Here is a 22,371-nt window from a genome sequence, read left to right on the forward strand (position 1 = left end):
TAGTGATGTTCACACTCGCGTGATGCCTTTGGAAACATTAGGCCGGTCACACACTGGCATATTGCACCTGTCAAACATAGTCTATTTTGCCGTCAATACTGTTGACAGTGTCCTTTATCAGCAGGCTTTATATTTATGCTCAACATGAAGTACAGATATTGTTGTCGAGAAGACAAGATCCTGGTCTGTCGGCGGTCTCCCTCTGTCACATACAGCAGCAGCAGCGCTAGCGTGTGCGATCCTGGTGTGTAAAGACACAGAAAACACGAAGCAGGTGTCACGCTCACGCCACGCAGCCAATGTGCACCGGCCTCAGGATCAGCTGCAGGGCAGGATTTGTGCTGAACGCGGAGACTTCAGCCACTTAATATGTTCATTTGGAAACACGGAAATGTAAATTTTTTCTGCGGCGCGCACAAAATATTGCATTCCGTCATTTGGTACACACGTGCACCGTACCGAAAGCCCTGTACCGAAACGGTCCGGTACGAATACACGTACCGTTACACACCTACAAGAGACAGTAATATATTGGATCAGTGTTTTCTCTACTTCCTGTTGGCCTTCTGTAGCTAATCGTAGCTCCGTGTAGCTGTTTTTATTTTTTTCCCTCTATAATCTTTCTTACTATCACTGTCTGTTTGTTTGTTTGTTTTTTAAGTTGTAAAATATAACTTAATTCACACCATATTTCTGATATTATCGATCAATCTTATCAGATTAACTTTGATCGTTCACTCTTCCGTGACTGCAGTACACCTGCAAAGCGTTAGCACTTGTTAGCTTGTCATTAGCGTTTTCTTTTCTCCTCTCCTCTCTAACGCTGCAGTTTTTCACAAGTTCATCAAACAACCGCAGTAAGAATATTTCATCAAGCACGGTGAGTAATGGCTTCGCCTGCTATCGTTATTTGCACCTCTTGCCACATGTACAGTTTATCTATCTCTGTCGCTGATGAGGGATTCACATGTGATAAATGCAGGGAAATAGGAGCGCAGGGTTTCTCCCAAGGTTTTTTTCTCCATTCTGTCACCGATGGAGTTTCGGTTCCTTGCCGCTGTCGCCTCTGGCTTGCTTAGTTGGGGTCACTTCATCTACAGCGATATCATTGACTTGATTGCAAATAAATGCACAGACACTATTTAAACTGAACAGAGATGACATCACTGAATTCAATGACGAACTGCCTTTAACTATCATTCTGCATTATTGAGACACGGTTTTCCTAATGAATGTTGTTCAGTGCTTTGACGCAATGTATTTTGTTTAAAGCGCTATATAAATAAAGGTGACTTGACTTGATTGATTGGATCACCTTCTGGTTCATCTTATACCGTCCTACAGGCAGAAACTAAAATCAGCTAAACCTGTATCAAGGACTGTAAAAAGATGGACTAATGAAGCAGAGCAGGATTTACAATCGTGTTTTGACCTCACTGATTGGAGTGTTTTTGAAGCTGCTGCCACTGATCTGGATGAACTCACAGAGACTGTAACATCATATATCAGTTTCTGTGAGGATATGTGTATTCCTACAAAGACTCAACTAATTTACAATAATGACAAACCGTGGTTCACTGCAAAACTCAGACAGCTCCGTCAGGCCAAAGAAGATGCTTACGTGAAGGGGGACAATGTCTTGTATAAACAGGCTAAATACACATTGGAAAAGGAGATCAAAGTGGCAAAGAGGAATTATTCTGAAAAAATAAGGACTCAGTTCACTTCCAACGACTCCGCATCAGTGTGGAAAAGTCTAAAGAACATCACCAATTACAAGACACCACCCCCCAGCACTGTAGAGACTCAACGGCTGGCAGACGATCTGAACGAGTTTTACTGCAGGTTTGAAAGAAGAACACCCATCACCTGCCCTGAACGCCTCCCCACACAACCATTCACACCCTTCACACCTAGACAGACCGGGGTCTTATGTGAGGATCCTGTTTGTGGACTTCAGCTCGGCCTTCAACACGATCATCCCAAACCTCCTCCTGCCCAAACTAAATCAGCTCTCCGTGCCCACCTCAGTCTGTCAGTGGATCAACAGCTTCCTGACAGACAGGCAGCAGCTAGTGAGGCTGGGAAAATACACATCCAGCACCCGTACAATCAGCACCGGAGCTCCCCAGGGCTGTGTTCTCTCCCCACTGCTCTTCTCCCTGTACACTAATGATTGCACGTCTAAGGACCCCTCTGTCAAGCTCCTGTAGTTTGCAGATGACACCACACTCATCGGCCTCATTCAGGACGGTGACGAGTCTGCTTACAGACAGGAGGTAAAAGAGCTGGCTGTCTGGTGCAGTCTCAACAACCTGGAGCTTAACACGCTCAAAACAGTGGAGATGATCGTGGACTTCAGGAGAGACCCCCCTGCACTCCCCCCACTCACCATCATGAACAGCACTGTGACTGCAGTGGAGTCATTCAGGTTCCTGGGAACTACCATCTCTCAGGACCTGAAGTGGGACATTCACATTGACTCCATTGTGAAAAAGGCCCAGCAGAGGTTGTACTTTCTCCGTCAGCTGAGGAAGTTTAACCTGCCACAGGAGCTGCTGAAACAGTTCTACTCCACCATCGAATCCATCCTCTGCACTTCAGTAACTGTCTGGTTCAGCTCAGCTTCTAAATCTGACCTCAGAAGACTACAGAGAGTAGTCCGGACTGCTGAGCGAATCATCGGTTCAACTCTCCCATCTATTCAAGAACTGTACTTATCCAGAGTGAGAAAAAGGGCTGTCAAAATCACTCTGGACCCCTCACATCCAGCACACTCCCTCTCTGAACCGTTCTCATCTGGTCGACGCTACAGACACAGGACCAGTTTCTTCCCTCAGGCAATCCTTCTTATGAACAGCTGATAATAACTGTGGAACACACTACACTTTATATTTATATACACATACACTTATTTATCTAACACACATACCTAGTGTACACTTACACTTTTACACATAATATACCTGCCATACATTGTCAATTTGTATATTTTCGTTCCTTATATACCTATTTGTATTTTTTATTTTTTTTTATTCCATTTTGTGTTTGTTGTTGTCACTGTCATTATGTTTCACTGCGGAGCTTCTGTCACGAAAACCAATTCCTCGTATGTGTGAACACCTGGCAATAAAGCTCTTTCTGATTCTGATTCTCTTCTAGTGTGCACTGAAGTGTGCGAGACGTTGTATTTATGTACAGAGGTATATTTGATGTCACACTTGTGTCTATGTGTGAAGATGTTGAGTAAACTTCAGCAGATGTCCCCTGCTCAGGGAGTAGGGAGCATGCCAATAGGAGCACACTTCTGAGCTGATGATCTGAATAAGTGTTATTCTGCACATTGTAAACGCTTCGTGCTGCGCTGTATTTGTTTTGTCCAATCGTATCTATCATATGTTATTGCACTATTAAAAATATGCTATACATTTAAAAGAAATGTTTCAATTTAATATTATACTTATAAATACATTAACGTTTTTAATGAATGGATATTATATTAATACAAATACCGATGTAAATTATATTTAGAGCAACACTTTTATTTGTTCTCCACAAAATAGTTTTTTCACTAAATGTTTAAATTTCTTAAATTATTGTGCATTTTTTAGAATAACTTTTGCTGCCGAATTAACCACTAACCTAGTTTATGATCATTTTTTATCATAGATTATGAATATGCATATACCTATATTTTTCATATTTATTGTTTTTTTCTCTATAATGAAGTACTCTGTATCTAGTAGATTGTGAAAGAATGATTATCACTGATCTGATCTGATGTGATGTGAGAACAGAGAACACAGATGTTAAAACACATCACATATTAAACACTAAAACTATACACACTTCTATAAAATCATCTCCTCGGTCTGTATTAGCATTTAAGTATGTTTTTAGGTGTTGTAACTGGACAAGCTTTTTACTATTTTTAATTACACTGGTTCATTTGTTTATTTTAGGTATTTTACACAGGGCAGCTGTGGTCTAATGGTTAGAGAGACGGAATAGTTACCAGAAGGTCGCAGGTTCGAGTCTCGGTGCTGGCAGGAGCTGTAGGTGTGAGGGAGAGAATGAACAGTGTCTCTTCCTCCTCAATACTCTTGACTGAAGTGTCCTTGAGCAAACACTGAACCCCCAGTTACTCCACAGTGCTCTACTCCGAGTGTGTGTGTGTGTGTGTGTGTGTGTGTGTGTGTGTGTGTGTGTGTGTGTGTGTGTGTGTGTGTGTGTGCGCGTGCGTTCACTTCTCACTGCTGTGTGTGTGTGTGTGTGTGTGTGTGTTCACTTCTCACTGCTGTGTGTGTGTGTGTGTGTGTGTGTGTGTGTGTGTGTTCACTTCTCACTGCTGTGTGTGTGTGTGTGTGTTCACTTCTCACTGCTGTGTGTGTGTGTGTTCTCACTACTGTGTGTGTGTGTTCACTTCTCACTGCTGTGTGTGTGTGTGTGTGTGTGTGTTCACTTCTCACTGCTGTGTGTGTGTGTGTGTTCACTTCTCACTGCTGTGTGTGTGTGTGTGTGTTCACTTCTCACTACTGTGTGTGTGTGTTCACTTCTCACTGCTGTGTGTGTGTGTGTTCACTTCTCACTACTGTGTGTGTGTGTGTGTGTGTGTGTGTGTGTTCACTTCTCACTACTGTGTGTGTGTGTGTGTGTGTGTGTGTTCACTTCTCACTGCTGTGTGTGTGTGTGTGTGTTCACTTCTCACTGCTGTGTGTGTGTGTTCACTTCTCACTGCTGTGTGTGTGTGTGTGTGTGTGTGTGTGTTCACTTCTCACTGCTGTGTGTGTGTGTGTGTGTTCACTTCTCACTACTGTGTGTGTGTGTGTGTGTTCACTTCTCACTGCTGTGTGTGTGTGTGTTCACTTCTCACTGCTGTGTGTGTGTGTGTGTGTGTGTGTGTGTTCACTTCTCACTGCTGTGTGTGTGTGTGTGTGTTCACTTCTCACTACTGTGTGTGTGTGTGTGTGTTCACTTCTCACTACTGTGTGTGTGTGTTCACTTCTCACTACTGTGTGTGTGTGTTCACTTCTCACTGCTGTGTGTGTGTGTTCACTTCTCACTGCTGTGTGTGTGTGTTCACTTCTCACTACTGTGTGTGTGTGTGTGTGTGTGTGTGTGTTCACTTCTCACTGCTGTGTGTGTGTGTGTGTGTTCACTTCTCACTGCTGTGTGTGTGTGTGTGTGTTCACTTCTCACTGCTGTGTGTGTGTGTGTTCACTTCTCACTACTGTGTGTGTGTGTTCACTTCTCACTGCTGTGTGTGTGTGTGTTCACTTCTCACTACTGTGTGTGTGTGTGTGTGTTCACTTCTCACTGCTGTGTGTGTGTGTGTGTGTTCACTTCTCACTACTGTGTGTGTGTGTTCACTTCTCACTGCTGTGTGTGTGTGTGTGTGTGTACACTTCTCACTGCTGTGTGTGTGTGTGTGTGTGTGTGTGTGTGTGCACTTGGATGCATTAAATGCAGAGCACCAGATCGGGGTATGGGTAACTATACTTGGCAAATGTCACGACATTGTTTTTTTTCACAATTAGTATGAGCTCAAAACAACTACTCTGAAAATCAGTTGAAACACATTAGTGAATTTAATCCTGTCAAGAAACCCTGGCAGTCCTGCTCTGAACACGTGCTGGAGATAAACTATCTTTACTGACGAGATGCACATGAAAACCACATTCAATTTTGCACAGTCCTAATTCAAGATCATAATTTTTTTTTATTATAACAATATACAATTACAGAATTACAATTAGTGTGGGTCTATTTTAGTGATGAATAATCATGAATACAAAAATGTACATTAATTTTTATTCTCATAAGAGACCGCTGATAACGCACATTTTTCTTGAAACTGATTATTATTACTATCATCATTATTATTATTGCTGAAGTTATTATTAATAAGCCAAATGTTGAAATAATGAGAGAGATGTGATTTATCTTTATCAGTAAAATCCCAGTCAGACTGTAGTGTTTATGTAGTGAAGGACAGTGTTTAATCTAGATAAACACATCAGAAACTACAGAGTTAGAGAGACTTGTGTCATAATCTGAAAAAACCATGCCATACTGTACATCTTGATACACAGCAGATTTAGATATTAATCGTTTTATTTTTCTTTAATATAAGTCATCAGTGATAAGGAGGTCGCTTCCCTCATTATAGTCAAAGGAGAGTTATATCCATGTGGGCGTGGCCTACCGCGCAATGACTCCATACAAAGTAAAAGAAGAGGGTGGGGTTGATTCTTCAGTGGGCGTGGCCTAAACGCGCTCTGACTCTACTGTAAACACCAACGACCTGAGAATATTAAATGAAGAGTACAGTGACTCGATTGTGACGATAAACACACTTTACTGGACGTAACGACAGCCTAGTTTCTCCTTCAAAGAACAGAAGCGGAGGAGTTTACACACAGAGCTCAGTGGAGCGTGTGTGTGTGTGTGTGTGTGTGTTTCCCGCGGCTCGGTGTTTTCGGTGTTCGGTTACCTGCTGGTCTCGTACGGCGCGTATCTCTCGGGCAGCACGTTCAGGCAGCGCTGGAAGAAACGCACGTGCCTCTCGCGCAGAAAATCTTCCTGCTCTTGATCAAAATCCGCCATCGTCGCTCAGGAGAAACCGACACGGTCAGCGCGCCGCTTCCGCTTCCGCTGTACAAAAACGCGGCAAAATAAGAGTCCCGCGCTGTTACTGCTGCTGTGTGATTCTGACCCTAACCTAAAGAATAACAAACCTGCGCGGTTTTTTATACAGTTTATGGTTGTAATGTATAAAACAGTGAATGGCGAAGAGAAGCGTTCTAAACCCGCGAAGCTTTCAACACAATCTGTCGAAAACAGTGTATTCCCATTACAGCCGCTGCTTCTGCAACTGAGTCTTTGTTTTATTTTATTGAATATAAATAATGGTCAAAGTCTCGCGTTTATGAGAACTCTTAGCGGTAAGATAAAATGTTTTGTGAACACAGGTGTTTGAGAGAAGCACATCTCAGCAGAAACAGATCGTGTATCTCTGATGCTGTGTGTCTTTGAAAGCATTGGTGGAGTTCTCAATATCAGTCATGGTGTCTCTAAATCTGTCGATCCCATGCAGCATTAAACACAACAGTTCTGTGGTGAAGGGTCAGTGTCTGGAGATGGTTTGATGTCCATCAGCTGCTCCTGGGATCTGTAGACACTTCTTCAGTTTCTGCAGCTGCTGCTGAGCTTTCGTGACCGAAGGACAAACCCGTCGATATTAATAGATCTGAGTAATTAAACTAGCCCAAACCTCAGAGCTCCCACACAGGAGAAAGATCTTACACTGAGTCCGAATATTTCAGACTCCGTGTGCAAGGAGCTTTATGCACAGATTTAACTTGGAAATCACTGTATACAAGTAATCATAAATGAGCTAAATGAGAACCTATTCACTAAAATGTCCCTCTTTTCTCTCATCATAGAGCAGTTTTATCACTGGTTGAATATAAAATTGGTAATATATTTCGATACGCATTTTTAAGTCAAATACAATCCAATAGGTCACAATATTAACAGCAAGCAGCGATCAAAGTTTGAAAGTAGCTCTGCTAGAGATGAGGGGAATCTCTGACACCTGCTGGTCACACGCTGTCACTGCATCAGAAACTCTGCTGTACTGTAACGACCAGCGGCTGAAGACAGTTTAACAATCCGATAGGAACATGTTAACTAGCTCTCACCAGCGATCAGTGAGATATTTGGGATTGATGTGAAGTATAATTGTCTGGGAAGAGGTAATAGATTGAGCCTCCAGGGCTCCACCTCACAATGAACAGAGAAACAGAAATGCTGGCCTGTTTTATTTCTCCCTCTTTATCCTCCTGTCTCAGAGTCACTGTAGACCTAGACATGACAGACTCACTTTAGTGCAGTGTCCTGGAGTCCAAGGCTTTCGTTGAGCTATAAATCTGCTAAAAACACACTTTGCACTAATGATGTGAATATTTAATATTTGATCACCGAAAAGCCAGAGATGAAATCACTATTTTTCCTCTTGAACGTCTGGATTTATTAGGTTTGAATGAATAAAGTTTTAGTTTAATCAGCAATGGATCTGGTCTAGTCCCGCATGTTTTAGGCACATGTTAAATGTGAACTCACCTGTACCTGTGTTGCACACAAATATGAGACCGAAGCACTTCTGAACATCGCAAACATTGCTTGGAGAAATGCATTCACAGCGCTGTTGCTCCTTTAATCAGCCGTGTGTTCCTGTGATTCTCTGTAACGTGGTGTAAAGACACGTTTCTACACACACACACACACACACACACACACAGGTGTCAGGAGCACATCTAGAGTTACACTGCATTACAAACACACTCTCGTAGAGTTTTACACAGAAACCGATCCATGTTCAACATCTGCCAAAGAAATCAGTGAGTCTCCAGTGTAATCTAGAGCTGACCCTAAGAGCAAAAATAACCTCAGTGCATACTTTTATTAAGAGGATAGTTTCAGAGAAGCGTGTAAATGTCTGTCCACATCACTGATGATCCTCACGCTCACAGAGACGAGTGTCACGTTCATCACACCTCCAGAAATACTCCAGAAGATCACACACACACACACACACACACACACACAGGGACAGGTCTGGAGCAGGACATTATTATTAAGGGTTTAATCCTGAAAGAGAAACGGAGAAGTGTGGGGAATTAATCCGAGCGCAGTGATGAAAGAAGAACATGTGCTGAAGCTTCTTTAGACACACGTTTCTGATAAACCTGGCCAGAATTTCCCTAGAAATCATAGAAGTGTAGAAGAGTTAGAGAGAGAGTAAATGACAGAGATTCAGATGTGAGGATGAACTTTGGTTTTAGGAGTGTGATGAGTGTTAGGACAGTGAACATGAACAGGACACAGATCTCATCCTCTCCGAGTCACCAGAGAACACACTGAGAGAATGAGACGCGTCCCGTCAGGAGCACAAACACATACACACACAAACAAGCGTCGCAGTCACAGTATTAGCAGAGATGAGCTCCTGAACTAGATGTGATTTCACTGTCGAGACGAACACCTGATGATCTCCTGAAGGACACAGACAAACGCTCGAGTGCAACAGAGGTTTATTATCAATTCTGCTCTATGGACATCAACAAGCTTTATGCTATCATAATATGAATATCAAATATCACTGCAATAAAGTGCAAGTCCTTTGACTGTACATTTGTTTCATTTACTAGTGTTTTGTGCCTGAAGAAGAATCTGAAGCCCTTGAGTTCAAACCACACACATGTAGCTGAAGCTGAAGTTAGACTACACGAGCTGAAGACTGCCTCCTCCTCATCATCTTCATCATCATCATCATGATCACTAACGCAGAGCTGGTCATTAACTCTGACGGTGTCGTGTGATGATGAGGAGGTCAAAGGTTAAACATTCAGTAGAGCCGTGTTTCCTGGAGCAGGCGTTCCTCGACGGATCAGGAGACAGAGAGGAAGAGGACAACTAACAGGCATCGCATGAACACGTGGCACAGTCCAGAAACACAGAACCATATCACAGCCTGTGCAGAGGAAGAATAAAGCACTTCTGGTGTCTGCAAACATCGAGCAGGTCTGGGAAATAAATCACTGCATCACGGATCCAGAAGTGTTTCCACATCGATCCTGAGATCTTCTGAAGTCTCTCGAGTCGATTCTGAGGTTAGGTTTGAACACTGCATGCTTTATAAACCACTGCTCTTCTCCAGATCCGTACACACTCGAACATAAAATAACCATTCATTCAGTTCTAAAGGTTCGAGTGAATTAGAAGTGTGTGTTTATATTAAACTCATTCTGAGCCGAGGTGAAATTACAGACTCTTCAGCTCTTCTTCATGAACACTATCGAGTAGATCTGCTGTTCAGATCCACGCTCAGAACCAACTCCAGAGAGAACCACATGCATTCAGAAGATCTCAGAAAACTCATGGATTTACGGCCCTGATGCTGGAGGGAGATGAGCCCGAGCCCAGCGTCTCTGCTCACATCTGCGGAGCACTACCTGGGGAGCACTACCTGTGCAGCAGCACGAAGGCCTCCAGCCGCTCGGGGATGTTCCCGTGGTACACCAGGCCGTGTCTGATGATGGAGCGCGCCGCCAGACACTGCAGCGTGGTGTGGTTGATGGGCTGGATCAGGTTCTTGGCCAGCTCCTTCTGGTCCAGCAGGTCGCAGGCCGTCTGTTTGAGGGAGTTGGTGCTGTCGAAGTGTGTGCCGCAGGAGATCAGCAGCTTCATGATGTCGGGGTGGTTGTTGGACGCAGCCACATGCAGAGGACTGTTGTCATCCTGGTCTCTGCTGTTCACATCAGCACCACACTCCAGCAGGATGGACGTGACCTGGAAGGAGGGGAACTTGCAGACGGGGGTAGCGTCCCACACAGGTGGTGTTCCTGTCCACGGCCAGGTGCAGAGGACTGAAGCCGTTCTTCCCACAGGCCTGCAGCTTCAGGAACCTGTAGATGGTCTCTTTCTTGAAGTGGTCCTGCTCCACGGTGCACGGCACCTTCTCCAGCAGACAGATGAGGTGCAGGATGATGGAGAGCACCTGCGGATAGGAACAGGGTGAGTCCAGCACTCATTATAACACAGATCGTGCTTGTGATATGAAACAGAGAAACAGAGCTGCAGATTAATCACATGATCGTCATCTGTGTGTCGTCAGGAAAGCTGCTTCTGTGATTAGCAGTGAATCACCTGCTTTCTAATGGAGCCGCACTTAATACAGTCACAGATCGCTGAGAAGCTGCTCAATATCACGTTCATAACTATATCTGCGATTCATCTGTGATTGTGACACGATATAGAGCAGCTGGTCAGAGATCTACATGACAATATCACGAGATTAATCATGCAACACTACAGGGAAATAATACACACTGCACATATGCATGAAGATATTTAGTAAATTACCATAAATATCAAAACTTAATATTTGGTTAGTAATATGCATTGCTAAGAACTTAATTTGAACAGCTTTACAGATGATTTTCACAATATTGTCCTCCTAACAAACCAGACATCAATGAGAGATGATTTATTCAGCTTCAGATGATGCAGAAATCTCAATAAAAACCCTGACCCTTCTGAATGGTTTTATGCTCCAGGGTCACATTTTGGGACAACAGATGGTTTAAAGTGTTCCTCAAGCGATCCTGGGACCTGTAGTCTGTTTATTTAAGGTTCAAGGATCTTTTGTGCATTGTGTCGTCCTGACCAAACCAGTTCCAGATTGAAGAAGCAGCTCCAGCTCTGCACGCTCACACCGAGCTAGACTTCATTATCTCCGGAAGACTACAGGCAAAGAAATATTAGGATCTAATGTAAATGTCCAAACAAAACTTTGAAGGACATGAAAAAAAAGGTAAACCTCGCATTTCAGCCTTTAAAATAAAATGATAATTGCTTAATAAATAATTCTAGATAACTTATCTGAATTCTTTAAATGTGTAGAATCCATATAAGCTTGTTTCTCATCAACCGGTCTAAATGTACAGCAGGGTTAGGGTAAATTCGGTCTGTTTCTGTCCAGACAGAACCTCCGAGATCAAAACAGTACTGCGATGAAGAACACTTCCTTTAGTTATTACACGGAGCGAAGATGAAAACAAAACGCCACTGAATCGTTTCTGAAAATACAAACTCCAGAGGTACATTCATGTAATTCATTAGACCAAGACCACAGGAAACAGATGATTCTTCTGCACAATCTGACTTTGCTGCAGTCTGGAATTGAACTACTGGTTTCGTCTGGTCAGAGGAGAACTGACCCCAACTGAGCCTGGTTTCTCCCAAGGTTTTTTTCTCCATTCTGTCACCGATGGAGTTTCGGTTCCTTGCCGCTGTCGCCTCTGGCTTGCTTAGTTGGGGTCACTTCATCTACAGCGATATCATTGACTTGATTGCAAATAAATGCACAGACACTATTTAACTGAACAGAGATGACATCACTGAATTCAATGATGAACTGCCTTTAACTATCATTCTGCATTATTGAGACACTGTTTTCCAAATGAATGTTGTTCAGTGCTTTGACGCAATATATTTTTTTTAAAGCACTATATAAATAAAGGTGACTTGACTTGATTAATTCGTACTTCATTTGATTAATTATCTTGTACTCTTCAAAGCCTCACAGATTTATCTCCCAGTTTTCACTCAAAGAATCTTCTGTTGTTCTGCTTTATGCCGGACAGAGTTTATTTATCATCAGTTGTTCAAATCACAGAAATGGAATACGGTTTTAATAATTAAAAGATGAAACGGTAATACTTACTGCAGCGAATTTTATCATGATTTATCTTCAAACTGGTAATTGTTAGGTGTGTATTCACTGCTCTGGGTGTGTGTTCACGCTGTGTGTGTGTGTGTGTGTGTGTGTGTGTGTGTTCACTGCACTGGGTGTGTGTTCACGCTGTGTGTGTGTGTGTGTGTTCACTGCACTGGGTGTGTGTGTGTGTGTGTGTGTGTGTGTGTGTGTGTGTGTGTTCACTGCACTGGGTGTGTGTTCACGCTGTGTGTGTGTGTGTGTGTTCACTGCACTGGGTGTGTGTGTGTGTGTGTGTTCACTGCACTGGGTGTGTGTGTGTGTTCAGGGTGTGTGTGTGTGTGTGTGTGTTCACGCTGTGTGTGTGTGTGTGTTCAGGGTGTATGGGTCAGCACACTTGTCTGTTTGTCATGTCACATTGTTGTTTCAGTGGGAAATAGAGATTGTTACTAAAATATAAATTTTACACGGTGCAGCTAGTTAGGGCAAAAACTGTGATTAACATGGAAAAGACACGTTTGATCGCGGGGAAACTCTTTGAGCAATGCTGCGGAGCAACTTTAATGTTAATGTTGCTGTCAATGGTAGGGCTGTGCAAAAAATATCGAATGCGATTTTCATGCACATCTCATCAGTAAAGATGCTCCTGTAATTAGTTGTATATCTCCAGCATGTGCGTTCGGATCAGAGTTGCCAGGTTTTCACAACAAATCCTGCCCTGTTGCTTCTCAACTAGTCCAAAACTAGCCCAGTCGCGCTTCCGGGAGGTTCCCCAATAAAAACTGCTTCCCGAGGTTAAAATATAAATGTTTTTTGGAAGGGTTGCCCTGGTAAAATTCATATTTTAGGGGCTAAATATCACGTTATTTGTATTGGGGTCGCTTCAACCTGCGGACATGAAAAACAATTGCAGACTTGGCAACATGAGCGTCTTATTACAGGAGCGTCTTTACTGATGAGATGTGCATGAAGATCGCATTCGATATTTTGCACAGCCCTAGTCGATGGATGACCAGGTAACGCACAGGGTAACGCACGGGTAACGCACAGGGTAACGCACAGGGTAACGCACAGGGTAACGCACAGGGTAACGCACGGGTAAAGCACAGGGTAACGCACGGGTAAAGCACAGAGTAAAGCACAGAGTAAAGCACAGGGTAACGCACAGGGTAACGCACAGGGTAACGCACAGGGTAACGCACAGGGTAACGCACAGGTGACGCACAGGTAACGCACGGGGTAAAGCACAGGGTAACGCACGGGTAAAGCACAGGGTAACGCACGGGTAAAGCACAGAGTAAAGCACAGAGTAAAGCACAGGGTAACGCACAGGTGACGCACAGGGTAACGCACAGGGTAACGCACAGGTGACGCACAGGTGACGCACAGGGTAACGCACAGGGTAACGCACAGGGTAACGCACGGGTAAAGCACAGGGTAACGCACGGGTAAAGCACAGAGTAAAGCACAGAGTAAAGCACAGGGTAACGCACAGGGTAACGCACAGGGTAACGCACAGGGTAACGCACAGGTGACGCACAGGTGACGCACAGGTAACGCACGGGGTAAAGCACAGAGTAAAGCACAGGTAAAGCACAGAGTAAAGCACAGGTAACACACAGAGTAAAGCACGGGTAACGCACAGGGTAACGCACAGGGTGACGCACAGGTGACGCACAGGTGACGCACAGGTGACGCACAGGTAACGCACGGGTAAAGCACGGGTAAAGCACAGAGTAAAGCACAGAGTAAAGCACAGGTAACGCACAGAGTAAAGCACAGGTAACGCACAGAGTAAAGCACGGGTAACGCACAGGGTAACGCACAGGTAACGCACAGGTAACGCACAGGTAACACACAGAGTAAAGCACAGGTAACGCACAGAGTAAAGCACAGGTAACGCACAGAGTAAAGCACGGGTAACGCACAGGGTAACGCACAGGTAACGCACAGGTAATGCACAGGTAACACACAGAGTAAAGCACAGGTAACGCACAGAGTAAAGCACGGGTAACGCACAGGGTAACGCACAGGTAACGCACAGGTAACGCACAGGTAACACACAGAGTAAAGCACAGGTAACGCACAGAGTAAAGCACGGGTAACGCACAGGGTAACGCACAGGGTAACGCACAGGTAACGCACAGAGTAACGCACGGGTAACGCACGGGTAACGCACAGGGTAACGCACGGGTAACGCACGGGTAACGCACGGGTAACGCACAGAGTAACGCACAGGTAACGCACAGGTAACGCACAGGTAACGCACAGGGTGACGCACAGGGTGACGCACAGGGTGACGCACAGAGTAACGCACAGGTAACGCACAGGTAACGCACAGGGTAACGCACAGGGTGACGCACAGGGTGACGCACAGGGTGACGCACAGGTAACGCACAGGTAACGCACAGGGTGACGCACAGGGTGACGCACAGGGTGACGCACAGGGTGACGCACAGAGTAACGCACAGGTAACGCACAGGTAACGCACAGGTAACGCACAGGGTAACGCACAGGGTGACGCACAGGGTGACGCACAGGGTGACGCACAGAGTAACGCACAGGTAACGCACAGGTAACGCACAGGGTGACGCACAGGGTGACGCACAGGGTGACGCACAGGGTGACGCACAGGGTGACGCACAGGGTAACGCACAGGGTGACGCACAGGGTGACGCACAGGGTGACGCACAGGGTGACGCACAGAGTAACGCACAGGTAACGCACAGGTAACGCACAGGGTGACGCACAGGGTGACGCACAGGGTGACGCACAGAGTAACGCACAGGTAACGCACAGGTAACGCACAGGTAACGCACAGGGTAACGCACAGGGTGACGCACAGGGTGACGCACAGGGTAACGCACAGGGTAACGCACAGGGTGACGCACAGGGTGACGCACAGGGTGACGCACAGGGTGACGCACAGGGTGACGCACAGGGTGACGCACAGAGTAACGCACAGAGTAACGCACAGGTAACGCACAGGGTAACGCACAGGGCCCATGACTGATCTTCAGGATCCAGACAGAAATGTATTTTCAGTAAAGAATGTACCCAAGCAACAATCCCTTAAAGTTGCTCAGCAGCATTGCTCAGAAAGTTTCCTCGTGTATCATCAGCCTTTATTTAACCCCTCGCCTCAGGCTCATGATACACACAACAACTTTTTAAGTAATGTTGATGAGCGACTTTGGTTAATGTTGCCTTAAATAGGTAACCAGCTCAAAGCAACTAGAAGACAAGCCTTGGCTAAAGCTAAAGCTAACGTGTCCTGTCTGGCCGTGTGTGGGAACAGAGACGTTTAGTTTGAATAAATGTTAATGGAGGAGAGGCTTCACTACGATGAATAAACAGCTTTTTAAAGGAAACGGCTTATTTAATGAATTGACAGCCTATCTGCTAAATGTACATTCTTTTTTACATTAAAGAATAATTGTAAATTAAAATATTTGTAGTTTACCACAAAAAGATGCTGTTTTTTAAGAGAGGTCACTGAGTTTTTGCACAGTTTCATCTCTATCTGGATCTGAAACTGTGCTCGAGTGTCACACAACTCTGACTGAAATTCATTGATAGCAAGGCTGTAATGTGATTGGTTAATAAGGCACATGTGATCCAAGTTAGCCGTTACGCTACAGAGCCTCTCATGTCCCTAAAGATCATCTCTGACCATACACAGGGTCCATGAGCATCTAAAGTATCCAGACAGTCATTCATCACCGTTTCTCAGGGAGAAAGTGCCCAAGCACACTCAAAAGTTGCCCTATGTGTCATCAGCTCTAGGGATACGTTTAAGTCGAACACTAAAGGACTTGAGGAGAATAGATCACCTTGCTGAGCTGCGCTGGGTCGGGGCCGGGCTGCGTCTGCTTGATGGCACGCTCGATCTCCAGCACGCTCTTACTGAGGATCTCCATCAGCTCCTGGAAGGACACGCAGGTCCCCAGCAGACCCTTGGCTCGGTCCTGCAGCATGAAGGAGAAGAGCTCGGCGAAGGACAGCAGGCTGCTGGCGGTCATGGGGCTGAGAGCGTCCAGGTGTCTCTGCTGCATGTCCAGAGCGTACTTCCACAGCTTGATGCAGCGCTCGAAGTTGCCCGAGTCGGCGTACACGGCTCCCCGGTAGCGGATGTAGTAGGAGGTGTCGGGGTGCGAGGGCCCGAGGATGCGCTCTCGGATCAGCAGCGCTTGCATGCGCATGTCGTCGGGGTCAGCGATCAGGCCGTCCAGCTCCTCGAAGGAGTTGACCTCCTTGCTGTAATCGTAGGCCGGCTCCAGCTGCTTGGGCTCGTCCTTCAGGAGCAGGTGGTTGGGCTCGCTGTGCCGCAGGTCCATGGCTCTCTTCCAGTACTTCAGCGCTCCCAGCAGGTCTCTCTTCTTATCCACGAACGTGGCTCCCAGCAGCTCCAGAGCGTTGATGCGCTCCGTTCTGCTGGTCTGAGGGTGCTGCGTGAGGAAATCCACGATGTTGGTGTGTCCCGTCACGCTGGCGGAGAGCAGCGGCGTCATCCCGTATCCGTCCTTCTCCATGCTGGAGCCGTACTTCAGGAGCATCTTCATGATCTCCAAGCTCCCGGACTCAGCGCAGTCGTGTAGAGCCGTGTTCCCTTCAGGACAGAGAGCACACAGAACACAAGACGTCAGAGACGGAGAGGACAGACACCCTACAGTCACTGGACGCAGGACACTATAGTTCATTTATGTAAGTGAGGATAGCAAGATAAAGATGACTGACATAACCAATAACCCTTCATACAGTGCAAAACTGATTCAAAAATGATTCAGACACTTTGACCTGATCACGTGTTGCTTAAGTGTTTTTTCTTTAATTGCTAGAACGACCAGCACAGACTGAACTAAATATTACTGGAGCTAAATTAGGTTTACATACCCTTCTATCACAGTTATCTGACAATACAAGATTCATTTATTCTGACACAGTTTAACTGAGTTCTTCTCATATTTTATTACTGTTTTCTAAACTATAGCCAATAAACTGTGATATAATGTGAGAAATGTTGAAGCTGTCTGAATAAGTTTAGCTTCGGCTGTACATGTATTCGTGCAGCACTAGTGGAACCAGACAGAGGCGTTTAGGATCTGAAGTGCTCATTATTTTCACAGTTATGTTATCTGATGACAGAAATGACAAGCTTCACGTGAATTATTGTCTGCTATCAAACTGAATCAACACTGAACTGATCTGAACTGAACCCATCATTGATTCCTCTTGACCCGATCTGTTCTGTATAAAGTGCAATAGAAATACAGGTCCATGTAGATGTGACTTACACTGGCTGCTAACAGCAAGGTCCTGAAGCGTGTCTACAGGACAAACACTGGCTCTGCTCGCTCTAGATCTGTCCTCAACGCCTCGGGTTCATCCCAAAGAAGCACAGTCTCTCTCACAGATCTTTCCTGGAACGACCTGCCCATCTCAGTCTGAGTCTTTAGCCATCTTCTTCCATCAGCTAGCACTTACCTATTCTACTCCGTTCCATTCGTTTAGGCCTAACTATTTTATTTTTAAAAACACTTTGCTGTGTGCTCGACTAACTGTGATGTCACAGCACTTGTATATCGTTGTTCTTTTGTTTGCTTCTACTTTGTAAGTCGCTTTGGATGAAAGCATCTGTTAAAGAGTCAGTAAGATGGAAATTGTAAGCTTCCTATCACTGTTTATAAGTCCTGTACAACAGGTTTAAATCCTTCCAAGGTTAAAGAGAAATTACCTCAATTCTCAGAGATCCCCAAACGGTTCGCACGAAGCTGTTCAAAAGATTCGGTTTCCTTAAACCCCACCTTTCGGTAGCATACTGTGTTCTGATTGGTCAACTAACATAGGTTTGATTGGTTGTTCCGCACACACCTCCACGGTAAACTATGCGTTAGCATCTGTTTGGGGTGAATTATGTCTTATTCCTCTCATCGCGAAGCAAACAGTAAAATAAAAAACTTGAACAGTCTCGCTGCTTTTTCTTCTGTGTGTGTGTATTCAAGCCGCGTGCTTCAGTTTGAATCTGAATGGAGCGTTCAGCGCGGGGGCGTGGTCACATTAGATATAACGAAGGGAGACGTGAAAAACAGACATCGCGTTGTTTTCATATGGATTACTTTATCACAGAATATCTGTTTTCGGCAGCACTTGTTTAGTTTTAAAGTAGACATGTCAAGCTTTCTATAGATATCTCTCTCATGTCTCTTCGTTGAGTATTCACGGAGTTACACTTCATTTTAATGACGTGTTTGTACATGAAGATCAGCGCAGACAGGCTGCAGACAGCACACATACTGATAAGACGCTCGGGAGAAAACAGACACATAACTTCATAATCATACTTCGCGTTGTGATTCGGAGATGCTCGTTGGTCTAAATAAAGTTGGTAATGAACCATCTTTTATGGCCAAACGCTTTGAAAATCCCGCCTTGTACTCACCGAGATTAGAAAAGCAGTCATCAGTGAAATGTTGTGAACACAACAAGGATTTGTTGTACTGCTCTTGTATTGTGGTGAAAATGAATTTTAGCCATTGGTTCTTCTGATCTTCATTCTTTGGCAGTGAAAATAAAACAAACTTGCCTTTACAATTAAAAACACACTGTCTCCTCGACATGATGCTCTCACACCAACCAGAGCGTCTGTGTGTGTGTGGGGGGGGGCAGGTCAGAGGTCAGTTTCTCTCAAGACGGTGGGCGGAGATTATTATGCAAAGTGTTCTAGTGACGTACATAGAGATGGGCAAAAGATATGAAATCTATAACGACTGGTTTCAGCGATTCAGAGTCGACTCCTTACTTTAGAAGCCAATAACTTTATAAATCGTGTACTTTTTGGTTTAATTATTTTGCACATTGTTTACACTGATGGGCAGCTACATCATACACTGTGATACAGGTCATTTTTGATTTCCCATCTGTGTGGCTCTTTAAATGTAAATGTATTTACACCCGATAATGTCAACAGTTGCAGTATTATCACAGATGATATAAGTTGCACATCTCTAGTCTCACCTTTCACACTTTTCCGGTTGACATCGGCTCCTTTCTCCAGCAGATACTGTGCGATCTCCTTGTGTCCTTTATAGCATGATATCATGAGGCAGGTGTGTCCGTGTCTGTTGGCCACCTCCAGATCTGCTTTGTGCTCCACCAGGTATCTGACGATGTCCAGGTGTCCGTCGAAGCAGGCGGCTCTCAGCGGCGTGGAGTTGGTGAGAGTGGTATTGTTCACAGAAGCGCCGTGTCCCAGCAGAGACTGCACCACCTTCAGGTGTCCGGCGGCCGAGGCGGCCCACAGCGGCGGCGCTCCCTCGATGATCTCGCCGTCGAAGTTCACCGATCCTCCCACCTCCACAGGTGCGCAGCAGCACTCGATCAGGTACTCCAGCAGCTCCAGGTGACCGTACCGAGCAGCCATCAGCAGCGGCGTCGCTCCGTTCGTCTTCTCCGCCATCAGCTTCATCACCTCGTGATCGCTCTTGTTCTCTAACAGTTTCTGGAGGAGTCTCAGTTTGCCGTCTCGGGCGGCGTTGAACACAGCCGTCTTTAAATCCATGGCATAGAGCTGCCCTGCGACTCCGTCCTGTAAACAACAACAAGATCAGACGCGTACATCACAAGCTTCAAGTGTAGGGATGTAACGATGCAGCCGGAGAAATCAATAACAATGTGTGACGATCGAGTCGCTTCAGATGTTAAACGAATCGCGATGGAATTGAGGATTTATCTGAATGTGTTTATATGAATGAACAGAAAGTTTAGAGTGTGTTTTCTTTTTATCTTGTTTTGTTTACAGCGGTAACCAAGGTAACGGTGTATCGCTGCAGAGCGAGCATCTGTTGTTTCTGTCTGCTACAGACACGACTAACAGAGCGGAGCAGAATCATCCCTGCACTCCTACTATTATCAGCTAGAACTGCTTAGAAGTCATTAATCCTCACAAACCTCACTGCATCATTACAATGAATGGACAAATTAATGTTTGGAAATGTCCTACTGACACACCACAGCAAAAAATAGAAATAACTGAATTAAAAACAGTTTTAACTGCTGATAATACTAGTGCTCTAATGATTTTGTATTCAGTTGATTTGGGATTTGTTTTAAAATGTCATTTTAGTTATTTGACATTTCAATTTCACAAAGAAATGTGCAGCATTTTGTCTAAGAAATAATAACAGAGCACCTTTTAATTTATAATTTGTCTTAAATCTCTCGTTTTTTTCTATAAATGTGAGAGAAACACATTGTGAAATCTCTTCTGTGAATCGTCTGACATCATGAGAAGTGTCACGTCCCTACTGAGCTGTTTTTGTGAATGGTGTCTCTCCAAACACAGACTTCACAAGAGCTCAGCTTTTGAGCAATATCCTGACATTCACAAACTAAGAGGCCGGTGGAGATAGATATTGCACAAGTCATTACAGTTATGGCATTTAGAGCAAGATATTCTTCAGTATCCACCACTGAAGAAAGAGACACATGAGTAAATGATGACACAATTCATCTCGAACTGCTCTTTTCAGGTGTTTCTGTCAGTAAGTGAGCAGTCAAACCAGCAGTCTGTTATATAAACTAACTCGACTGGTCTAAAAGTCATTAAAATACCTATTTTGAGTTTGGTTTACTGCTTTTTAGTTCCTCTGACCCAGGGTTAGTTATGTTTACGCTCTGATGAGTGAGGATCAGGTGTTCTGTAGTATTTAGTCTTGATCCAGGTGAGTTATAGGTGTTTTATTCCTACAGTATTTACAGCAGACTTCATCACGTGATCAGAAACATGACACTAGCACAGCTTTCTTTATATATAATCTCTTAGACTACGATATATTCATTAGAATTAATACGGTTTAGAGTCATTATATACACAGATATTAAGCCGATCACTATCAAGTACCCCATTATTATTATTATTATTATTATTATTATTATTATCAGAGCAGTGTTCGCTGTTCGAGGCTGTGTTGACATCCAGCACGGCTCTCTCAGAGTCACTACAGGTGTTTCACGGTAGATTTTAACCTCAAACAACACAGTTTTGACCGGTACTCTGTCCGGTCACACACAGACCCGTGATATGGATCATTATCGTGTCGTTTTCTGTCGTTAATCACCGCGTCAGACCGAAGGCCGCACTCACCGCTAGCGCTTGTGTCCGTTAACAGCCGTTTATTCGCGTTGAACGAAGCTCCACAGACACAGACTGCGACGGTAACGCTGCTTTAGCTCATACCGAGTCCAGATATAATATATAACGATAAAAACAGCGCGTCGCTGCGGGTCTTCCCTCCCCCGCTTCCTGTAACATCGAGGTCCTCCTCAGTAAACACACTCGATCGGTGTTTTACGAACTCCAGAGCCTCACTAATCCGACATTATGCTGATTTTAAGTCCAATTCTCGGTTCTGTCGCTCAGACCTTGACGAACGTTGCTGGTTTCCCCGTCAGTTACAGCGGGCCGAGGATCCCGCCCCATCGCGAGTGATTGACAGCCAGGCAGACCAATCATGGCGTAGCTCAAACGTTTTCCATTTAAAGGTAAACGAAGAGTCACGACGCGAGCGCTTTTAATAACGCGGGCGCGCGAGGAGCGAACGGAACGATTCTCGGAGATTGATGAAAGAGTCCGGTGTTTTACTCCTCAGTGAGCCTTGAAACCACGATTCATAGAAATAAACGAGTGATTAAAGATTAATCTTCCTTAGATTTGCCTGTTGACTGTAATATCGGTGTTCGCTAACAGCGCCCTCTAGAGGCCAGAGAGAACCGATGCACAATATAATATTGTACAGTGCTGATATTCTGCTCATATTCCAAATATTCAAATTCCAAATCACATCAATCTTAATAACGACTGTTAATTTTGTATTTAATCATAACAAGGGCTGTAAGTATAGGCTAGAGTAATTCCTGGGATTCTATGCCTTTTTTGTCCTCATTAAAGATCGTGATATTATAGCCTTAAAATTTTCAACATACATTTTTTTTATCTTTGTTGTAAAAAAAACACACATCGTGAACTTTACGCATTTTTTATTAATTTGTAAAAAACCACCAAATATCAAATTCTTTTCTATGATCTCAGCCCC

At 44.6% G+C, this 22,371-nt stretch overlaps 2 protein-coding genes across 3 annotated transcripts in view; both read right to left on the minus strand.

The window, feature by feature from the left end:
* Positions 1–6,664, minus strand: part of pggt1b (protein geranylgeranyltransferase type I, beta subunit) — a 30,295-nt gene extending 23,631 nt beyond the window's left edge. The window contains exon 1 of one of the 2 annotated variants that reach the window (XM_026268949.1): positions 6,494–6,664. In XM_026268949.1, the coding sequence (XP_026124734.1) occupies positions 6,494–6,606 (113 nt within the window). In that variant the 5' untranslated portion in view covers positions 6,607–6,664. The remainder of the gene's footprint in view (positions 1–6,493) is intronic. The other variant, XM_026268950.1, reaches the window with a different exon arrangement.
* Positions 6,665–9,078: 2,414 nt separating this feature from the next.
* LOC113106911 (protein fem-1 homolog C-like) lies at positions 9,079–21,776 on the minus strand. The gene is given in 5 exon segments (XM_026268948.1): positions 9,079–10,380; positions 10,382–10,561; positions 16,114–16,889; positions 19,295–19,865; positions 21,423–21,776. Coding segments are annotated over 4 exon segments (1,854 nt in total). The 5' UTR covers positions 19,839–19,865; positions 21,423–21,776; the 3' UTR covers positions 9,079–10,026.
* Positions 21,777–22,371: the final 595 nt, after the last annotated feature.

Source organism: Carassius auratus, chromosome 8, assembly GCF_003368295.1.
Source record: "Carassius auratus strain Wakin chromosome 8, ASM336829v1, whole genome shotgun sequence".
Classification (NCBI taxonomy): domain Eukaryota; kingdom Metazoa; phylum Chordata; class Actinopteri; order Cypriniformes; family Cyprinidae; genus Carassius; species Carassius auratus.